Source organism: Chiloscyllium punctatum, chromosome 15, assembly GCF_047496795.1.
Source record: "Chiloscyllium punctatum isolate Juve2018m chromosome 15, sChiPun1.3, whole genome shotgun sequence".
Taxonomy (NCBI): Eukaryota; Metazoa; Chordata; class Chondrichthyes; order Orectolobiformes; family Hemiscylliidae; genus Chiloscyllium; species Chiloscyllium punctatum.
This window is the reverse complement of record NC_092753.1, coordinates 43050753-43071924: the sequence shown is the minus strand read 5'-3', so window position 1 is coordinate 43071924 and position 21172 is coordinate 43050753. Positions and strand designations below refer to the sequence as shown.

Below are 21172 nucleotides of genomic sequence, written 5' to 3'. Positions count from 1 at the left end.
AGATTATGTTTAACGTACAGCAGAGACAATGGTTTTTAATGGAAGCTGGTCACATCTCATGTAAAGGCGACATGTTATAGTTATTGTCTCTAAACTCATGATGCTGAATATTAAATACCCAAGATGAAGGTATTTTTGCCAAGTGATGGCATTTAAAATGGTTGGATGGGGGATCTAAGATGGCGGCGATCTGAGAAGATCGTACTGCAGAGCTTCGCATTGCAGCAGCAGCAGGATGGTCCTAGCTTGGGGCGTTGGAAAGATTATGGAGCCCCAAGAAACATTTAAAAATTGACTTACCTGTATTTTCAGCTGTCCAGAAATGCGTAAAAAGGGAGGAGGAGCATCTGAGGCCAGGCCTGCAGCAGCCTCGGAGCTGATTACTCTCCAGGACCTGGTGAACCAGCTCTCGAAATCTCGTGAGATGTTGGGGAAACAGACTGAAGAGAAGCTGGCTCCAGTCTCTCTCTTATGCTGCAGGAGCATGAGATGCAGCTGGGAGACCTGGAGAAGAGGACGGATGAGGTGGAGCACAGGGTCACAGTGGTGGAAGCTGATGCCAGTTCATCCAAGGATGAGATCCAACCCCTGAAGACGCAGGTTTGTCATTTGCGTGACCAAGTGGATGATCTTGAAAACAGGGGCAGGAGAAAAAACATTTGGATCATCGGTCTGCCCGAGGGTAAGGAAGGTGAGCGGCATGCGGAATTTGTTGAAGATTGGCTTCCGAAATTCCTTGACTTGGAGACTGGCATGAGAGAATTGAAGATAGAGAGGGCTCACCGGGTCGCAGCGCAGAGGTCGCGTCTGGGTCAATGCCCTCGTCCTTTCCTGGTGCGGTTCCATCATTACCGGGATAAGGAGAGAGTCATGAAGGCTTATAGACTCCAGGGGAAGGATCCAAAGGCCCTAATTTACGAGGGGTCTAAGATCATGTTTTTTCAGGACTTCTCAGCGGCAGTGATCCAGAAACGAAAATCATATGATGGTGTCAAGAGAAGACTGAGGGAGCTTGGGATTCAGTACTCCCTGAGATATCCGGCAGTGCTTCGGATCACCTTAGAAGGATCCATGCATCTGTTTGACACATCGGAGAAGGCAAGAGACTTTGTGGACAAACTAACCTAATTTAAACAATTGTAGTATGTATAAATATTGTTGCTTGGGTATGTGTTTATCATTCTGTAAAAAAAAAATGGAGGAAATCTGGTTGGAACTTTGTTTCTCACTTTTTTGTTCCTCTATTGATTATAATTTGGTTCAAACCATGTCTGGCGGTGGTTAAGATGTACATTTTAAATTTCTAAGCTACGACATACCAAAGGATGAGTGGAGTATTTACTCCCCCGTTTTTTTATAAATTTTTTAAAATTTATATTGATATTCTATGGGGTGTTTATTCTTTTTAGCTTGTGCTTGCGATGTGGCTCTAGCTAGGAGAAGTGAAGGTGGTTGAGATAGTTAGATGCCTATTTATGGGCAGTTCAGGATGGGAAGTTGCCTCTTCCGGGCTGGGGGGGGGGGGGGGGGGGGGGCAGATCACTACTCAGCGCTATTGGCGCTTTATATGTTGGTTTGTTTTCTGGTTTTTGTTGTTTTTTATTTCTAATAATTTTGTATGTTTGTTAAGTCTAGTGCTTTTAGTCCACCAAATATAAAAACTACATAAACTATGTGACACTAAGGCTCAGCAATTTGTGGTTCAGGTTCCTCCTCTCTGGAATTTAAATGTAATTGCAGAAGATTATGGCTAATGATTCGATTAAATGGTATACCTGGAATATCAAGGGAAGTCACTCACCAATCAAGAGGGAGAAGGTGGATATTGCTTTGTTACAGGAGACGTATTTAGATGACAAGGAACATCTGAAATTACAGCAGAATGGCTTTGACAGAGTTTAATTTTCATCATTTAATACCAGACGTAGGGGAGTGGCTGTATTGGTTAGGAAAAATCTCTCATTTAAATTATTGGAATGTGTTAAAAGACACATATGGGAAGTTTGTAATTCTTAAAACCTTGATTAATGGGGAAGAATATGGTGTTTTAAATGTTTATTGTCCCCACGCTTATCCTCTTAAATTCTTGGTAGATGCTTTTTCTAAACTGATAAGTCTCAAGTCGCGGCACATCATTATAGGGGGAGATTTTAACTGCCTCATGGACCCCACAGTAGACAGGTTGCCTAAAGGTCCCTCGATACCCTCTGCACAAACTAAACAGTTATTGGGTCTGTGTGGGTAATTAGGATTGGTGGACATCTGGAGGTGTCCCCACCCTACAGGTAGGGATTTTTCTCTAATCACATTGATGTCACACAAGGCTTGATTTTTTTTTCTGACCCCTGTGGTAACCCTGGATCTGGTGGCATTGTGTACGATTGGTAATATTGCCATCACTGATCATGCTCCAGTGTACCTCATGGTTAAGATTAAGGATCTTACAGTGGATTCTATGTACTGGCGAATAGATCCCTTTATTCTCATGGACAGTAAGTTTGTGGAGTATTTTTCTAGGGATTTTCGGGCATTCCTAGACATCAACATAGGCTCGGTTGATAGCTCACCTGTTCTCTGGGAAACTGCCAAAGCCTATGCCAGGGGTTAGTTATTTCATACTCCACAAGTAGGAAGTGGCAGAAAGGTGAGCAGCAACGCCTCCTTGAAGCACAGTTGAAGGCAGCCGAGAAGGCCTATTTTGACAGACCCTCGTCAGTCAAACCACAGAGGATTACGACACTGCGGTCTGCACTAAATTCCGTGCTCACGCAGACGGCAAGGAAGGAACTGGCTTTTGCAAAGCAAAGGTTAGACGAACATGGTGACAAGGCAGGCAAATACTTAGCATACCTTGCCAGAAAGAGAAGTGCCCCACAAACCATTACAGTGATTAGGGAGGGGTCTGGGAACCTAACATGTAATTCTAAAAAGATTAATGTTGCGTTCCAGAGATTCTAATCTAAGTTATACCAGTCTGAGAATTGTGAGGAGGGGCAGGCCAAAATGGAATCCTTTTTTAGAGATCTGAAGCTCCTGGGTGTGACTCCCGAACAACAGTCCTTTCTCAATGTCCCATTATCAGAGCAATAAGTGCAGGAAGCTGTGAGGCAGCTTCAGAGTGGAAAGGCACCTGGTCCTGATGGACTTCCCAGTGAATTCTATAAGGAAATTATAAGTATACTGTCAGGCTCGATGCTGAATATGTTTAATGATTTATACAGTTATGATTGTCTCCCACCATCTCGGAGAGAGGCCAATATTTCACTTATCCTTAAAAAAGGGAAGGATCCGGAAGATTGTGCTTCATACAGGCCCATCTCGCTCTTAAATGTGGACTTTAAGATCCTCTCTAAGGCTCTTGTGTTAAGGCTGGAGACTGTGTTACCCTCTATTATTAAACAGGATCAGACAGGCTTCATAAAGGGTCGCAGATCCTCCAATAACATTAGGAGGCTGCTTAACGTAATTCAAGCATGCCAACAGCAGTCAATACAGGGATTGGTGATTTCTTTAGATGCAGAGAAGGCATTTAACCGAGTTGAGTGGCTGTATCTTTTCTATACTCTAGACCGGTTTGGTCTGGGTGAAGTTTTCATAAGATGGGTAAAGGTTCTCTACAGTGAACCTCTCGCTGCGGTCATTGCCAACGGGGTACGATCAAGCAAGTTTAATATTTCTAGGGGCAGCCGGCAGGGCTGTCCCCTTTCACTATTACTTTTACGTTGGTGATTGAACCGTTGGCAGAGGCCATTCATGGGGATCTCAATATATCAGCTCCAGAAGTGGGGTCAAAATTACATAAGATCTCGCTGTACGCAATGTTCTAATTTTCTTGACAAATCCAGCACTTTCAGTGCCATGCCAGATACAACGCATTCACGCATTTGGCGCTTTTTCAGGGTATAAGATTAATTTTGCTAAATAAGAGGCTATGCCTATGGGTGGTCTTACAAAAGAGTTGGGTCTTGAGAGTGACTATAGATTCCCATTTAGGTGGTCACAGGGGGGTTTTGTGTATTTGGGCATATGCATTACTCCAGTTCTGGATTGGCTGTTCAAAGCCAATTTTACTCAATTATTTGCAAAAATTAAACAAGATCTCCAAAGATGGGAGGCACTTCCGGTCTCATGGTTGGTTCGGATAGCACCTATTAAGATGAATATTCTCCCTCGCTTGCTATACCCTATACGGATGCTCCTCCTGATTTTCAATTAACAAACACTCAGGAGACTGAACAGTTGGTTCAGCTCCTTTATCTGGCACCCTAAATGGCCCCTCATTAAATTAGCCAAACTGCAGTTGCCTCAGATTGGGGGGAGTAGACCTTCTGGACATTAAAAATTACCAATTAAGCTCACTTTTGACCTGCGTAAGTGATTGGGTTTGTGGGGACCCTCCTTCAATATGGCGAGATATCGAAGTCTCCCAGGCAAGGTGCCCCCTTACCAGTTTGCTGTTTTTGGACAAGGTGAGGACAGTTAGGGTATATTGCCATAACCCAATAGTCATCAATACTGTTAAAGCATGGAGGGCAACTCTGCAGAGGGAAGGTAATATTGGCAAAACATCTTTGTTTACAACTTTAGTGGGTATGCTGAGTTTTCAATCGGGTATGATAGATTTAGGATTTAAACGTTGGACAGCTAGGGGTATATCTTGCATGGGTGATTGGTTTGAGGGAGATGTAATGATGTCCTTTGATCAGTTAGTACGGAAGTAAGAGTTACCTAATAGAGACCTCTTTCGTGTTTTTTTCAAGTTAGAGATTTTATTCAAAAAAAGACCACACTTTTGACTGATCCCTACAAATCTGACATAGAAAGAGGGGTACTAAGGGCTAAGAGTACACTCTCTGTCAGTACTTTATATCACCAGTTGGGGGGTGCCACCTCAGATGAGTTTGATCGACTCTGCAAGATGTAGGAAAGAGAGCTGGGTGTTGAAGTTTCTTCAGAGGCATGGGAGGATATTTGGGAGAATGCAAGGAAGATATCAATTTGCAATAGGACCCATGCTTTACAGTTGAAGATTCTCCACAGGGTCCACTTAACCCCAGACCGTTTGTCAAAATTTAACCAGGGGTATCTTCAGCATGTCCCAAGTGCAAGGTCTGTACGGGTACTCTTACCCATTGTCTTTGGTCTTGTGACAGGCTTCAAACATATTGGAGTGCTATGGTGGGTGCAATGGAGAGGATTGTGCGTGTAGCGGTGGAGAAGGACCCTATTTCTTTCCTTTTGGGCCTACCTATTGTATTTCCTGCAGACGCGCATAAGAAAAAACTTTTCAATATTCTTACGTTCTGTGCAAGGAAGAATATCTTGCTAGGTTGGATATCCGAAAGAAACCCCAGGCCTGTCGGGTTGGCGGAAGATTGTTATGGAGCATATTCCCCTGGATTTTCTCACAAATATGGTACACCACAAAACTGAGAATTTTTACAAGACATGGCAACCCTTTTTTGAAATACCTGGACACAGAATTATCTGCCACACTAACAAGGGCTTTTATATAGCCGTAACGATTGTGAATCACGAGTCCAATATCCAGGGAGGAGGAACTGTGAATGTATGAGTGTTTTGTTTGGCTGGGCTGAGTTATTAGTATTTATTTGTTTGTTGTTAGGTATTTATTTATTTAGTTAAATAGCTAGTTTAGGTTTTTTTTAAAATTTTATATTTCTCTATATGTTTATACATTCGTACAGGAGGGTGGGTTGGGGAATTTTTTTATTACTTGGGTTTAATTTTGTACTATTTTTGTACTGTTTTGAATTGCATTGTTTTGTATTTGTTGTAATATTTAAAAATCTATTTTTTCTTAATAAGATATATTATATTAGAAAAATGGTCGATGCCCAGCCAGTCATCTGCCCACTCACCCCAAGCTTGCCCCATAATAGGGAGGGTGGGCATGTTCCAGAAGCAGCATCCCAAATCTCATACAATATGCAAGCAAATAATCAATAATAACTGAAGTTGCTAAAAGCACAACTAACCCCAAAAACCCATGACAAAATATAGCTGTACAAGTAGCTCTTTTCCATTTTTAAAAAAAGCACTGACACGAACAAAGCTGCAAAGATGGTGCACTTCTTCAGAGGGTGCACTAGGTGCATCAGGGCCCAACCCCAAATCCTCAGATTCCCTGCTACTCGTCCTTCTGCACTGTCCGCATAATCAAACCTGGTCTCCAACCCTTCTCACCGCTCCACAGGTTCCAGGCTTCCTCCTCACTAACCATAGTCTTCATAATAACTCACCCCTGACTCCTGAAAGCCTGAACACCATCTACAAGGCATTAGTCAGGAGCTTGATGGAATACTCTCCAACTGCCTGGATGGGTGCAGCTCCAACAACATTTAAGAAGCCTGACACAACCCAGGGCATCCAGTCTGCTTGACTGGCATCATTTATGCAACTATTTGCCTCCCCCTCTCCACCACCACGCTCAATAACTGCGTGTACAATCTAGAAAATGCATAGCAGAAATTCACTAAAGATCCTTAGACATCTTCCAAACCCACCAGTGCTTCCATCTAAAAGGACAAGGGCAGCATATACATGGGAACATCACCACCTGCAAGTTCCCCAAGCCACTCACCACCCTGACTTGGAAATATATTGCCAGTCATTCACTGTCACTAGGTCCAAATCCTGGAATTTCCTCCATCACAGCATTGTGAATATCTCCATACTTAAGTATCTCTAATAGTTCAGAAGGCCAGGACTCGAAGATATGAGCTATAGGGAAAAGCTGAATAGCTAGAGCTTTTTTCCCCTGGAGTATCGGAGGCTGAGAGGTGACCTTATAAAGGTTTTTAAAATCATGAGGGACATGGATAGTGAGAGTAGCCAAGGTCTTTTTCCTAGGTAAAAGGAGAATAGTCCAAAACTCGAGAGCATAGCTTTAAAGTGAGAAGGGAAAGATTTAAAAAGGGCTTGAGAGGTAACTTTTTCATGCAGAGGATGGTGCATGTATTGAATGAGCTCCCAGAATGAAGGAGAGTACAATTGTAGCGTTCAAAAGGCATCTGAATGGGTATATGAACAAGGAGGGCTCAGAAAAATGTGGACCAAATGGTGGCAAATGGGACTTGGTCATATTGGACTGTCTGGTTGGTGCAAAGTTGGACCAAAGGGTCTGTTTTCATGCTATATAACTATTATTCTAAGGGAGCTCACCATCACCTTCACACACGCACCTAGAGATGAGCAATTATTGATGGCTCAACCAACAGCACTCACTCCATGACTGAATAGAAAAAGTGTATCATTTCTGCACAAAGGGAGTGACTAAAATTCATCAGATCAAATGATACCAGGCTGCTTCAAAAACAGCAAAATAATTTTTGAATGACAAGATTGTTTTTTCTGATAGAAATAATGTGCAGATAGGCAGTTTTCAAACTTGCTATAACATCGAGAATTCACCAGTGTGTAAGTACAATATGTTTATTAATGACAGCAAATGGGTTTCAATCCCAATTAAGTACTGATGGTTTGATTTACACTTTGCTTAACTCTTGCCCCATGATAATTTATTTTCACTTTTGCATTCTTCAACTTGAGTAAGGAAGGTAGGACACATAGTATAAGGATTCAGGAAGGTGTCTTATTACCTCTGGATGTCCCCATGGAGAAAAGGATGTTTATTTAAGAAGACACTTAAATATTCTCACATAGTAAAGGCACACTTTGGGCTGTTAAGTCATGCTTAGACTTCATAAACTTATGATAATTAAGCCTCATAATTGTCATTGCAAACAACAAATATTTGTCAAGAGTTCAGGCTTTACCTCATTGCCAAAATCACTGACATAACTCCATTAGTTAAACAATGCTCTAAATTACATCATTAATCTGCACATAGTGTGAATTCAGATTCAGTTTGAATCATAAATCATTATTCAACCATCAACTCTGAACTAACTGTGACCTGACATTAAACGGCCATATCATGCAGACATAACAGGGTAGTTGCTGAAACAAATGATTCAGAGGGAACACAGGGTCACAGCTTCAGAAGAGGAGACAACCATTTAGGATAGAAATAAGGAGAAACGTCTTCACTGAAAGGGTTGTGAATCTTCTGAATTCTCTATCTAGAGAGATAGGGCTGTTTATATATTCAGAAAGGAGGTCATTTGATTTTTGGGTACTGTGGGATCAAAGGGTTGTGGGGATATTACAGGAGAATGGAGTTGAGATGGAGACCAGGCATAAATGACTATGGAAGCTGAAAACAGCCAAGTGGCCTACATCAGTCCTTAATTCTTATGATGTTTGGTCCCACACATGCCTAGAAAAAACATAGGAAGCAAACTTAATTGAGGGCATGGTTCTCAAATCATCATAAAGTCAAAAAGCAGAAAACTGTGGATATGGGATACCTGAAAAAAAAATCAGCCAGTCAACCTGGATCGCAGAGAGAACCAGAATTAAAATTTGATGTCCTCTCATTGAGGCTTATTTTTGATTTTCTTTGCAATTGCATGCAAACCAATAAGGCAACTTTTCCATAGCATAACATATGCTCCCGCAGCTGGTACAGGTGTGTTCCTAATATCGTGTTACATTCTTCACTTCAGCGCAAATGTATCAAACATGACAAGGATTGGTCAAACAATAATGCAGTTTTAGTTGCATTTTGAAGAAAACTTGTATTGGACTTGAGCATTAACTGGTTTCTCTCTTCACAGATGCTGCCGACCTGAGTTTTGCCAACATGTTGTTTTTGTTTCAGATTTCCCACTTCCATCGTATTTTGCTCTAATATTAACATAACTTGTTTACTTGAAGGTATACCATAAACAGATAAAGTTAACTGGAAGATTAAGTGCAGCATGTCTAATATCTGCTCCAGCTGCTTGTAGACTGAACACAAGTCAGGAGACTGATAAATCACATCCAGTTGAGGCAGTAATTATGATATAATTGTTTTAAGATACATATCCTTCAAGGTACACGTACCTCGAGAGAGAGCCGTCTGACTCCTCTTCACCCGATTGAAACAAACTGACTTAAGGAAAAGCCAAAGCAAGCAAGCTAGAAAAAGGTGCGAACTGAAAAAGGACCCTGTTAAGTAGCATCAGTTGTTTTCAATGTGGGAAATAATCTTCAAACTCGGTGGATAAGGGGATCTTGTGGCCCAGCAAGTGATTGTGCCTATCTCTGAGCCAGGAGGACCAGGTTCATATCGCACCTGTTCCAGAGGTGTATGACAGGTTCATTAGAAAACAAATCAAACTCAATACATGGAGACCTTACAGCAGATGGGAGAAGCAATTTAAGACTCCTCCCCCATCCACTGGAAAAATACCAACCCTTGTTTTCTTGCACTAGCTAATTCATTGCTGATATATCGGCACGAACCACACCAGGGAAAACCATAGTGATTGGAATGACCAACACTTGACCTGAGGACTCACAAGAAACAATGATGACTGAATTGCAACAGTTTTTAGTCTACGGTGATGATGGGATAATTGTAGTCAATGCACCACAATTTTCCAATAAGCTGGCAACTACATGTGAATCCCTGACATTGACACAGGGATTGAATATTCCACTCAAAGTTTTGCCATGTAGGTTTTGTTGAAAGGGAAGGTTTATTATGCATTGTCCAACATAAGCTTTGCTTCTGATCTGTGGACATCTGAGGCGATGAAGAAAGAATGTAGTGTCCAACTCATTTCCTACATTACTAAATTATAACAGTACAAAGGACTTCTACTGCTAGTTGGCATGATGAATTCAGTATTGCAGGTGGCAACATTAATACAGAAGAGGAACAAGTGACAATGAAAATGAAGTAATCAAAGGTATGCTGCCCATAGGTCAAGCCTTAGACCTCCTTCAACTGCACATTTCAGCAATGGGATCTCAACCAGTCTGCCTGCAAAGTTTAATATCTGAGCCCAGTTGTTTCATATAATTACCTGTGCAAGTTCAAAGATCCTTAAAAGTCTGGAAGATATTATGGGGGCCATAACATTCAACTGTGCAGTGATGTTTAGTAGAATGGGAAAACTAGTAAAAGGAAGTAGCCTCCCAAGAACCCCTGTGATCAACAATCCTAACTGCAGTCTCTTTGTGATCTCAGCGAATGTGGAGTCTATTAAATCAATACCTTGGATTCAAACCTACAGCAGGGTCCTTTATTCAACCTAATATATTGGGAGACCAGATTGAGAGCCAGAATGCAATATTTCAATAATGTAATTGACATAACCATGGAGTTTTCTCACAGCATACATCAAATTCACTCAAATATTAGTCCCCTTTCAGCACATCCAACCTTTCCCCCCCCAAAATCCCTTGAACTACTCCCAATTCTAGCCACTTGCAAATTAATAATCTGTTTTGCTCCACCAAAGGTAACCAGTTTTAAGTAATGAGCTCTAAAATTCCACTTCTCTATCCCCTTTTAAAGGCACTTGAGAGCTACTTCTTGACCATACTTTGATCACCTGATCCAATGTGTCCCGATATTGATTGCATTTCACATTTTGTTCGACTCGGCTGTGAAGTGCCAAGCCTTTAGAGGAATGCTGCTGTTGCAGTACAGGATGTTAAACCAGCAGTTGTTCAATCAGACCTGCTCAGTTCTAACAGACCTACAACCATACTTCCGTCGCTCAGTCAAAAACTAATGAGATTCAACACCAGGAGATATTCATCACACACTTTTACGTGCAATCCACAGTACTGGAGACAATCAAATGAGTAAACTGTATTTCTGCTACTTTTTGACTATTAACCTACAATCAGGTTGAAAACAGCAAAGGAATAGCTTTGTATCTGTGAGAGTGGAGGTAGTTCGTAAGCTAGCTCAGCAGGAATCATCACAACTTTACACAGCTGAGCAGAACAGGCAGCTACATTAACAGCTCATTGAATAGAGCTAGTTGACAGATTCTTCCAGTCCATAATAATTTGATGTCAGCAGGAATTACTTCAGGTTCAGTATGGCACTTACAGAGGGGACACAGCACAAACAGGTCATTTGGCCCAACCAGTTCACATTCCAGCATTTATGCTTCACTCAAACTGCCTCCCATTTTTTTTACATGTGAAGCCAAAGACTTTGTTGATTTTTAAGGTTCCTAGGAGCCCATAAAACAGCTCTGGAAAACAAAGAATTTTCTGAACTCTAAAATCCTTAATTGACTGCTGCATTAATTCATTTGTTCAGTTATTTACACACACAAATACACACACCCCTACCTGCTCTGGGTCAAGCCACAAATGGCAGAGAGACAACAATTCAACCAAATTCCTGTTGATACCATGGGGCTCTTTTTACACTTACATGGATGGCCCTTGACAACCATCTTGAATAGTTGAGTGCATTGGAAAACACCCTGGTGATTTTAAAGACCAGGAAATTCTTCTGGGGAGGACAAACAGCCAAAGGTCATGGTCCACAATGGTGTTAGTGACACAGATGGAAAGGAGGATAGGATCCTGCAATCAGAACCTGGGGATCTTGACAGAAAGTTAGTAAACCGTAACAATCTCTGAATTACCTCACTTAGATATGTCACTGAGTGCATGAAACAGGAGAATAAGACAACTGAAAGCCTGACTTGAAAGGTGGTGCAGAAGGAAGGGCTTTACATTCCTGCAAGGCTGGGACTACGTCTGGGGGAAATGGCACCTGTGTGCATCAGTTGCATTGCATCTCAATTGAAAAAGAGTCTGAGCATCTTTTAGGGCATTTTGATAGTGCTATTGGAAAAGGTTTAAACTAAATCAGCAGGAGTCTGGGATCCAGTAGAGAATGTTTGAAAGTAATACCAGGGTACATGAAATGCAGGGATCGCAGATAGCCCTGGAATAAAGAATAGTAAGTTAATTGGTGGAATTGGCATAAAGGAGAAAGTAATGGCCCAAATCAAGGTTACACCTACAACAAATTCCATCTAGAAGCGTAAGAATGCAAGTTATCCAGGAATACCAGCACTTGCAAGGTCCCCTCCAAGCCCTTCATCATCCTGACTTAGAAATATATAGGCGATAATTCAGTCAGTCAAAATCCTGGAACTTCCTTTTTAATGGCACAGTAGATGTTCTTCCACCAAATGAACAGCAGCGCATCAAGAAGGCACCGCACCATCACCTTCCCAATTATGGGAAACTAAGGATGGACAATAAATTCCAGCTCAGTCAGTGATGCTCAAACTTGGCACAGACATGAATGCGCAGACTATCATTCATAAGATTGCTATAGCATCATAATACAACAAACCAATCATGGAGATCTGGCTGAAGGAAGAACAAGTGTAAGTGGTAAATATTCCTCGTTATAAGGTATTCAGAAAAGCTAGGAAAAGAATAAAAAGGAAAGTTGGTATTATTGGCTAAAGAAAGCATTATACTTCTAGAAAAAAAAGAATGTTTCAGCATGTTCAAGGGCATATTCCTTCGCTCTTGCTAAATTGACTAAGAAGCATCCATTGCTTGACGCAAACTACAAGGCCACATACTAGTGCAAAGGGGTACAGGAACCAATCTGCTAGGAAGTTACCGAAGCTACATCATAGAGTAGCCATAATGGGGAACTTTAGTTACCTGTATAAAGTCTGATAAGTGGTAGCATAAGGGTCAGCAAGGAACAAGCATTTCTGGATTGTGTCCAGGAGAGCACCTAGTGTCCAATCCAACAAGAAAGGAGATATGGTGGATCCGGCTCTAGGGAATGACATGGGCAAAATAGATGAAGTAAGAAATGGGAACATGTGGATGACTTATTCCATCATAAGTTTCAGTATGATGGTAGAAAGTTACATTGGTCAGTGAGAGTGTGGCAGAATTGTACTGTATTGCAATGAATGCCATAAAGCACAAAAGTGCTCAAAGATTACAGATTATCAGAGCCACACTGGATAAAACCCATCACTTGCACAAGGTGTTGCCGGACTAGCTTTGTGCGTGTGTGGCAACAAGTTGTAAAGTGCAACTTGGAAAAGGCAAGGCCGCTACCATAAAGCATGAGAATAGTCCAAAATGACTTGTAGCCCATAAAAATTACAAACTTGAAACTCAGGATTGTCACAAAGGAGTAAAAACATTTTGAATGTCTACTTCCTCAAACTCTCAAGATAGAAGTACCATACCCTTCTTCAAATAAATGGGAATAAAAAGAAAGACTCACCCATGACGTGACCATAACAGTCTATAGACTGCCAAAACTATAATTGAAAGGTTGATGCATATTCTAGTCACTATCACACAGTATTCTTTTGTATTGCTTTCGCCAGATGCATAAAGCTTTGGTTATCCTAAAATATTTTGAAGAAATTCTATAAACTGAAAGTGCCTTCATTTCTGGTTGGCAGTGCATACATTTTCATGGTTGAAAGGATTTCAAAAGGGAACAAGGTAATAATAGTGTTCTCAGTTAAATAAACTTATGCTGGAGTCAAGCTGTGCCATTTGGAACACATTGCATAAGAGAGTACCATTCAAGGCACTTTTGTAAAGCAATCGATGTTTCAGGCAAAAGCCCTTGAAGAGCTTTTGCCTGAAACGTGGATTTCGAAGCTACTTGGATGCTGCCTGAACTGCTGTGCTCTTCCAGCACCACTAATCCAGAATCTGGTTTCCAGCATCTGCAGTCATTGTTTTTACCTCCCTACTTTTATAAAGCAAGCAGAGTCGCAAAATACATTGTGTAATGCAGTCAATTCATTTTGCTACAATAAGGTTGACCAGGTGTAATTTGTACATCTGTAGAATGCATGACCAAAAGGAAATTTGGGATCATTTGCAATGATTCACCTGACTTTTTGGAGTTTGTTTTATTTATAATGTCTTTGAGATGTGTAAACCAAGAAAAGCGGTATTCATAGTACATAATGAGGTCTTGAGGACTTTACAATTCAAAAATGCAGAGCTGAACAAAATTGCATACAGGTTAGTTGATAGTTCTCTTTCCTGAAGACTAGTTACACCAGTTGGTTCTTCAACCATTTAGCCAGTAACTTTTAAACTTATTTTCTGTTGCCAGCTCACAATTCAACATTATATCTTTCCATGTAAGTTTATGAATTTTCAATCTGCAGGCTAACACACTGACCAGTAAGCTCACACAGTCATTTGGATCTATCTTGCCAAACTGATCTTGTGACTCGGCTTGCTTCACAAATGGCCCTTTAGCGATGTTCCTTTAAAATGCTTATAATTTAACAGCTTGTATGATTCTCAATGACAATTTGTCAACAAGATCCAAAAGGGCAAGCTAAAAATGTAGCTGCTTAACTGGAAAAGAAAAACAGAGGCATTGACCTCGAAGAAAATCGAACCCAGAGACCTCTGAATCACGGATTCCCTTTGCCTGATGTCAGTTTAAACTGGACCTCAAAATATCCAGTACGAAATGTCAAACATGAAAAATAACCAATCATACTGAAGTATTCTCTCAGTCAGCAAAACAGGTAATAAATCACACAGAATTCTTTACTTTGAATTATAATTTGTAAAGAGAAACATACATGATTGGGACATACACAAGATTAAACAGGATTTTATTTTATTATAATGGTAAAATTTGGCATTCCACAAAAATAAAATTAGATTTTATTCTTAATCATCAATGAGGTTGCTCAGCAGTAAATACAAATTTGATTTTAATTTAAAAATAGTGGCATCTCAATCATTAAGTGAAACTTTTTTCCAATGGTTAACACAGCATGGTTACGAGCACTTAAAGAGCAAATTTTAATGGGTGACTACTTGGAGTCTCTGGGGATACATCAACCGCTTATCTAATTGAAACATATGAGATTCTTAGGGGACTTGACAAGGTAGATGTGGAAAGGTTGTCTCCTCTCATGGAAAAGTCGAGGACCAGAGAATATAATCTCAGAATTAGGGGTCACCGTTTGCAACAGAGATGAGGAAGAATCTCTTCTATCAGAGGGCAGTGAATCTGTACATTCTGTAATCACAGACGGCCAGAGAAGTTGTATTGTTATGTATACTGAAGGCGGAGATAGATGGATTTTTAAATCAATAAGGCAATCAAATGTTATGGGGAAAAGGAAGGAAAATCATGATGTAACTTGTGTCTTTAAGATCAGAAGTGATGTTGAGGATAACTAGACTAGCCCTGAAGTAATTGAATGGCAGAGCAGACTCAATGGGCTGAATGGCCTGCTTTTGTTGCGTTGTCTTTTGGTCAATAGGAAGTGTAAAGTCATGGAAAAAGTACAGACTCAGAATTGCTGACAATTTTAGAAGAATAACAATGGCATGTTAGACAGGTTCATACTTGTTACTAGTGTAAAATCTAGACCCAAAGACATTGTTTTTACCAAAGAAAACTCCATCAGGTCCACCTAAGACCACTGAAAAATTGTCACAGCCTAACTTGTAGGATGAGCAATTTTTCAATAATTGATGATACTGAAATCGAATATGTAATTAGTTTATATTTAGGTTGAGCGTGGTTAATTGTTAAATGATTTTCTTCTAACAGAAACCATTTAGTCCAGATCAATGGTTGATGGTTTCATTGCTTTATGATTTAGGCTAAGGAAATCAAACTTTTTGAGTGAGCATAACTTGTCTCTTGTGCATAACCTATGCTTTAAAATGCAAAATGGTTTAGGTTAGAGTAAAGTTGGTAATAGGGCAATGGACATATACATGTATGTGTGCATGTATTAAAAACATTAGAATTAGGGTTCAGTCATGAATCCTGTAGTCATGAAGTTGTTGTGAATAGCTTGGATGCATTAATTAGAAAATTCAAGATCATAGTTAAGCACTGGAAGGCAAGATCATACATATTAAGTAGACATACAAATTGATGTCATCCTATCTTGGTAGAGGATTGGGACAAGCTGTAACTAAAAAGGGTTGAACTTATAAGATGATTGACAAGTGAAAGAATGAATCTAAGTAGAAAGTGATATCACAAAGGGGCCCACTACTTCTAAAGAAATCAATGAAAAATAGTCAGACACAACCTAGCCAACCCAAGACTGACCATGAACTGTTAATGCAATGTGCATGTATCACCTGGCCAATTAAGATTTGGATCATGCATTGTGTGGACAAATCAGCATTCAAAGACATCTCTAACAACAGAGTTTCCCCTCATGGTACACTCTTTCCATATGGTGCCTGGAGTTCCCAAAATACACAAAAGTGATATCCCTTTAAGATGATGCATATCTTATTTATGCCTGGTTCTGCATAACACAAATTGGTCAAATGGTTAAGCAAATTAGCACAACCAGTTCTGAGCAAGTTTTCCACATCCACAGTAAAGGATTTCCCCTTCTCCATAAAGATCATACAGGTTACGCATATTGATAGCCATGCTGTGCCCATTCGCTCTTTTGACTTTGCTAGCCTATTCACTAATATACTGCCACTGGAGCCATTGACGGCTGCACCACAGAATACATCATGGCAATCTAGATGTCCAACTATTGCCTGAATCTCATACTCTAATACGGAGATATAAAGCAGTCAAACAAGTCAGTCACTTCCCTTGGCACACTACTTGAGAAGTCTACTAACCTTATCCTATCTATAGCAATTCCATCTTCACTGGAAAATATAAAGGGGAACCTCCCGAACATGATGGGTGGGCACTATTTCATTCGGATAATCGATTATTTGGTTAAATCGATTAAATGTCTTTCCTCTGGGGCTCAGAGTTTTTAAAGTCTGCTCCTCCTTCAGGAGAATGCAGCAGCACACAGCATGCAAGGCCCCGCCCCCAACCCTATGCAACAACACCCCCCCCCCCGCCCCAAACTCCATAAAATACTGCCCCCTGCCCGTCCCCAACCCCATACATACCCTCCTCCTCTCCCGGGCAGCTGGACTGGACACCAACAAGACTGCTGCAGTTGCCTTTGTGGGGTAAGTCTCCAAATAGCACACACACGCAGCCACACACAAATTTTCACTGCAACTTTTTGACATGTTCCACCTTTGCCCTGTACAGGACAATGTTGGAGATATTATGTGGGGAAGTGGGGTTTAGGGTACACCCCTGTGTAGAACTCTGGGGAAAGTGTAGGGAGAGAGAAAGGGCGGGCAGTCAGTCATTTGGAGACGATGCCTGTTTAATCATTGTAAACAAAAGACGCAATCACTGTTGGAAACACAACTTTGATGTAATGTTTCCATCGGGACCTCGAGATCTCCTTCAGATAATCTGATTTTCAGATAATTGGTATTCGGATAATCGAGATTCCTCTGTACTCACAAATTTCGACAGTTCCCCAAGTTGCAAGATTGGTCTCATCAGCATTCTCATAAATAGGGTCGGTGACATTTGCCCACTGTACAGGCTGGATGACAAGCAAGCATGAACACACCAATTTATAAAAACAACAATTTTATGGACCAACCTGTTCTGGCTGATTGGCGTTTGAGAGAGGTGTCACAGTCCAGATGATGTTCAGTTGATTTAGAGCAGCGTTTGTAATGAAAGTACATGGCAGTTCAGCTGTTTCACCTCGGGCAACCTGCACACTCTTGCTACTCATAGTAACTTCTAATGACTCCACCCAACCTGCCAAGAAAAGGTTAATAATATTGAACGGGTACAATAAAAACTAATACCGTTGAAACAATTGATAAACAAGTTATTCTTGGACATAGTATGACTTCTGTGGTGCAATCTTAGTGAGCTTTGCATATAGAGTGTACAAACCGAATTAAAATCTATGGTCTGTGTGTAATTTGATCAAGGTGATCAGATAATGCCAGAGCCTGACAATTGTGAATTACGAATATTGCATTAATCCCACAAGCGTGCTACAGAATGGAACCTGTTACCTTAATAATCGATAAAGGACAAGGCTATTTCTCATCAGGATTTTTTACAAGCTGGCCTTGCTTCACAATAGCAAATAACCTGAAAGAACTGAAAACAGTTTTCACTCATTCCACTCCACAATAATGGTTTAATTTTTCAATGGATAATCCATTTTTTATAGCATACAAGGGGGTAAAGTCATACAGCATTTGAAAATAATTCACTCTTTCAGATGTTAACTAACTCTCAGCAATTTTCCATCACAGATCATATTTCACTCTCTCAATGAACAGCTTTTGAAGTGAAAACCAGGCTTCAAAATGAAATAAAAATAGAAACCGAAATAGAAATTCTGCGACCAACCATCAAAAAACAAAATTGGGGGTGGAAGGAGCAATGGTGGAAGGAGATTGGTCTATGCAATAGCACAAAACAGATTTAAGTGAATTGGCAGCCTCCTCTTCACTGCAACCTTTTTTAACAGTAACTATTCTGCCAATTTGATTTTTTAAAAATCAAATAAAGGTGACACTGAAAACAGGAAGTGATCTCCAAAAATGTGAACTCCAGTGGAAGACAGATCAGGTGAGCTAAATAAAAAGTTACAGATTTAGTGGAATCTCTTTTGCAGTACAGATACAGACCAATTTTACCCACCGCCAAACATATCTGCCCAAATTGCCTTGACCACCACCACTAACGTAATGTTCACACCCAATTTCTGTGTTTCAGACTCATTCAACTGGTCAAATCATCCAAGACTTAGTTTACATACATTGTCAACTCACCACCCCGTCAGCTTTTAGAAGAATTGGTAAAATTTCTCTAATTTGGTACTAAAACAAGACAGTTACATGATAAGGCTCTAATCTTAGATTTTAAAATAGAAATCTTTCTCTTCAACCAGCAGTGAAAGGTTGTTTTAGAGCAATAAGACATTGATTCAGAATGTGAGTTTTTCCTTAGCATTCTGTTAGCTACTCAGTAATATCAATTAAGACCCTGTCCTTCATAGAGAAAGTTATGAAGAAAAACACCTTTGACCACAAGTCCATCAGGAAGTGGTCAGCACGGAGTAGCCCTGAGACCCTTCGGGAAAAGGAGAGGGTGGATCCTATTGAGTGGTTCCCTGAGCAGACTGTCAAAGTCATTTGGCAGAATGCCTCATCGCCAGAACTTTCCGACAAGCACCAAGACATGGCTTGGCTGGTGGTGAGAAGGGCTCTGCCTGTGAGATCCTTTATGCATGCCCAGACCCTCTGCCATGCCGCACGCTGCCCTCGAAGCGGCTGCGGAGGGGACGAGACTGTCACACACCTCATTCTGGAATGTGCCTGCGCAAAGGAAATCTGTAGACGAATGCAGTGGTGTTTGTCGAGGTTCGTCCCGAGCAGCTCCGTGACACGGGACTCCATGCTCTACGGTCTGTTCCCCGGGACGCACACCGAGACAAACACCAACTGTGCCTGGAGGATCATCAACTCGGTGGAAGACGCTTTTTGGTCTGCCCAAAAACTGTTGATCTTCCAGCTGAAGGAGCTGACGCCGACTGAGTGTTGCAGACTGGCACATTCCAAGGTCCAGGACTACGTGTTGAGGGACACTCTGAATCTTAGAGCAGCTACCGCCAATGCGCGGTGGGGAAAGACCACCGTGTAACGTCTGCCTGCCAAAGAACGGGGGCCCACGCAGTAGTGGGCTCCGCTGATGCCTCAGCTAAATATATGAATGCTAAACGTACAGACCTGTATATATTAATGATTATTCGATCCCTGTATGCAAAGAAATGGAATGTATACATATGTATGGTATGACCAATTGTACAGATAATCAAAATATGTTTACGAAAAAAAAATATTTTTGAAATAAAAAAAAAATTGCATCTCCTATGTTTCTTTGTTATGCAGTTTCTCTTGCAACAAAACTGAGTGAATTAAGTGTAGGCTAACTTTAAAGCATGAGTCCTTGATGGTATCTGAGAGCTGACATTATATGTGTGTGAGAATTCCAGTCAATAAAGTTCTCGGACTTAATACTCTATTAAGGATGGTGGTTACATTTACATTGTCAAAGCAATTTAGTGACCTTCTTAACTATTGTGTATTGTGAAGGGCTATTTGCAGAGTTTATAATTTTAGCGGATGACCACATTTTCAATAATAAACAATGCTCAGAATGTTCAACAAGAAATAAGGCATAACTTCAAATTAACTATCTATTTTATTAAAGCGCATGATCAACAAATACTACCTTATAGTATTTCTTGTATATGAAAAGTAATAAATGCACAGAAGGCATATTGTCTATTACCCCATGATATTGTTATTCTCCCAACAGGGTTATTAATGCAATTTTTAGAGAATCTGTGCAGATCCTTGCATCTCTTCACACCATCAACGATCTGGTTTAAGGACTGCAACCCACTGTCTAAACTAGCATTACATTGTTGCTGAAAAGTTACAATGGTCTTCTATTTCTTTACATTCGATTCTTTCAATAACTACAATTGACGGTTCTCTTATAGTCCTAGCTAGAATAAAACTTTAAATCAGGCAGCTTTGCACAGAACCCTTCTCAAAATAAATTGATAGTGCCTTCCCTTTGCCAAATGACTTTTGTCAATTACTTTGGTTGCCCAATAGGTGGAGTATTGACCTCCAAAAATCATATTAAGAAGTACTTTTGTGCTAGTGGTTGCTGCTTAACATAGACATCTTGGCTATATGACTGGCAAATCCAGTTCAAAGAAAAGTGATTTTCCTTCAGATTGCAATACGTCTTTGTCTTTAAGGTGACAATTAGATGGAATAAATTTCTTAAATTTTGTCAGAATAGAATTCTGATTGAACATTCTACTTTTTACTCTTTTGGGCCACTTCAAAAGTTATATGCCTTTGTATATAATTTGAGATTACTGACTTATTCAGAGTTAAAAAAAACAACAGTACTCAAAGAGCAACACAGAGTAGCAAAGAGTTTAATGGAGAATTAAATTCTGTAACAATAGACTTAATACGAACCAGCATTGCAGTTTAATTAATAAGCTCCATCAGAACTAACAGGGGAGTAATTAGAACACAAGAGGAGAGTCAAATACTTTAAGTAGCTTTACACAATTCAACTTTGGGCTAATTTTCTATTTTTCTTAATTCAAATGTCAAGTTGGAAAAATTTTACATTTATTTTAGGTTTACTTCTATGTTTTTGTCTTGCTAGGAATTGTGAAATAGCTTTTCAATTGAAATAAAACCTTTTGTGAGACAATCACAATCTTAGGCCAAAGAAAGAGAAACAAGCTTTATTTTATACAGTTATGAAGTGTGTTCAAGATAACAGGAAACCACCCATCCTGTTCTTCAAAGTGAAGCCTGGGATTTACCATCT

The 21172-nt window shown here is 40.3% G+C and overlaps 1 protein-coding gene across 5 annotated transcripts in view; it reads right to left on the bottom strand.

The window, feature by feature from the left end:
- The window catches only part of igsf11 (immunoglobulin superfamily member 11), a 183490-nt gene that overhangs the window by 53199 nt on the left and 109119 nt on the right, over nt 1–21172 (bottom strand). For all 5 annotated transcript variants that reach the window (XM_072585044.1, XM_072585048.1, XM_072585045.1 and 2 more), the window contains exon 2: nt 17379–17542. In XM_072585044.1, coding sequence (XP_072441145.1) covers nt 17379–17542 — 164 coding nt within the window. The remainder of the gene's footprint in view (nt 1–17378; nt 17543–21172) is intronic.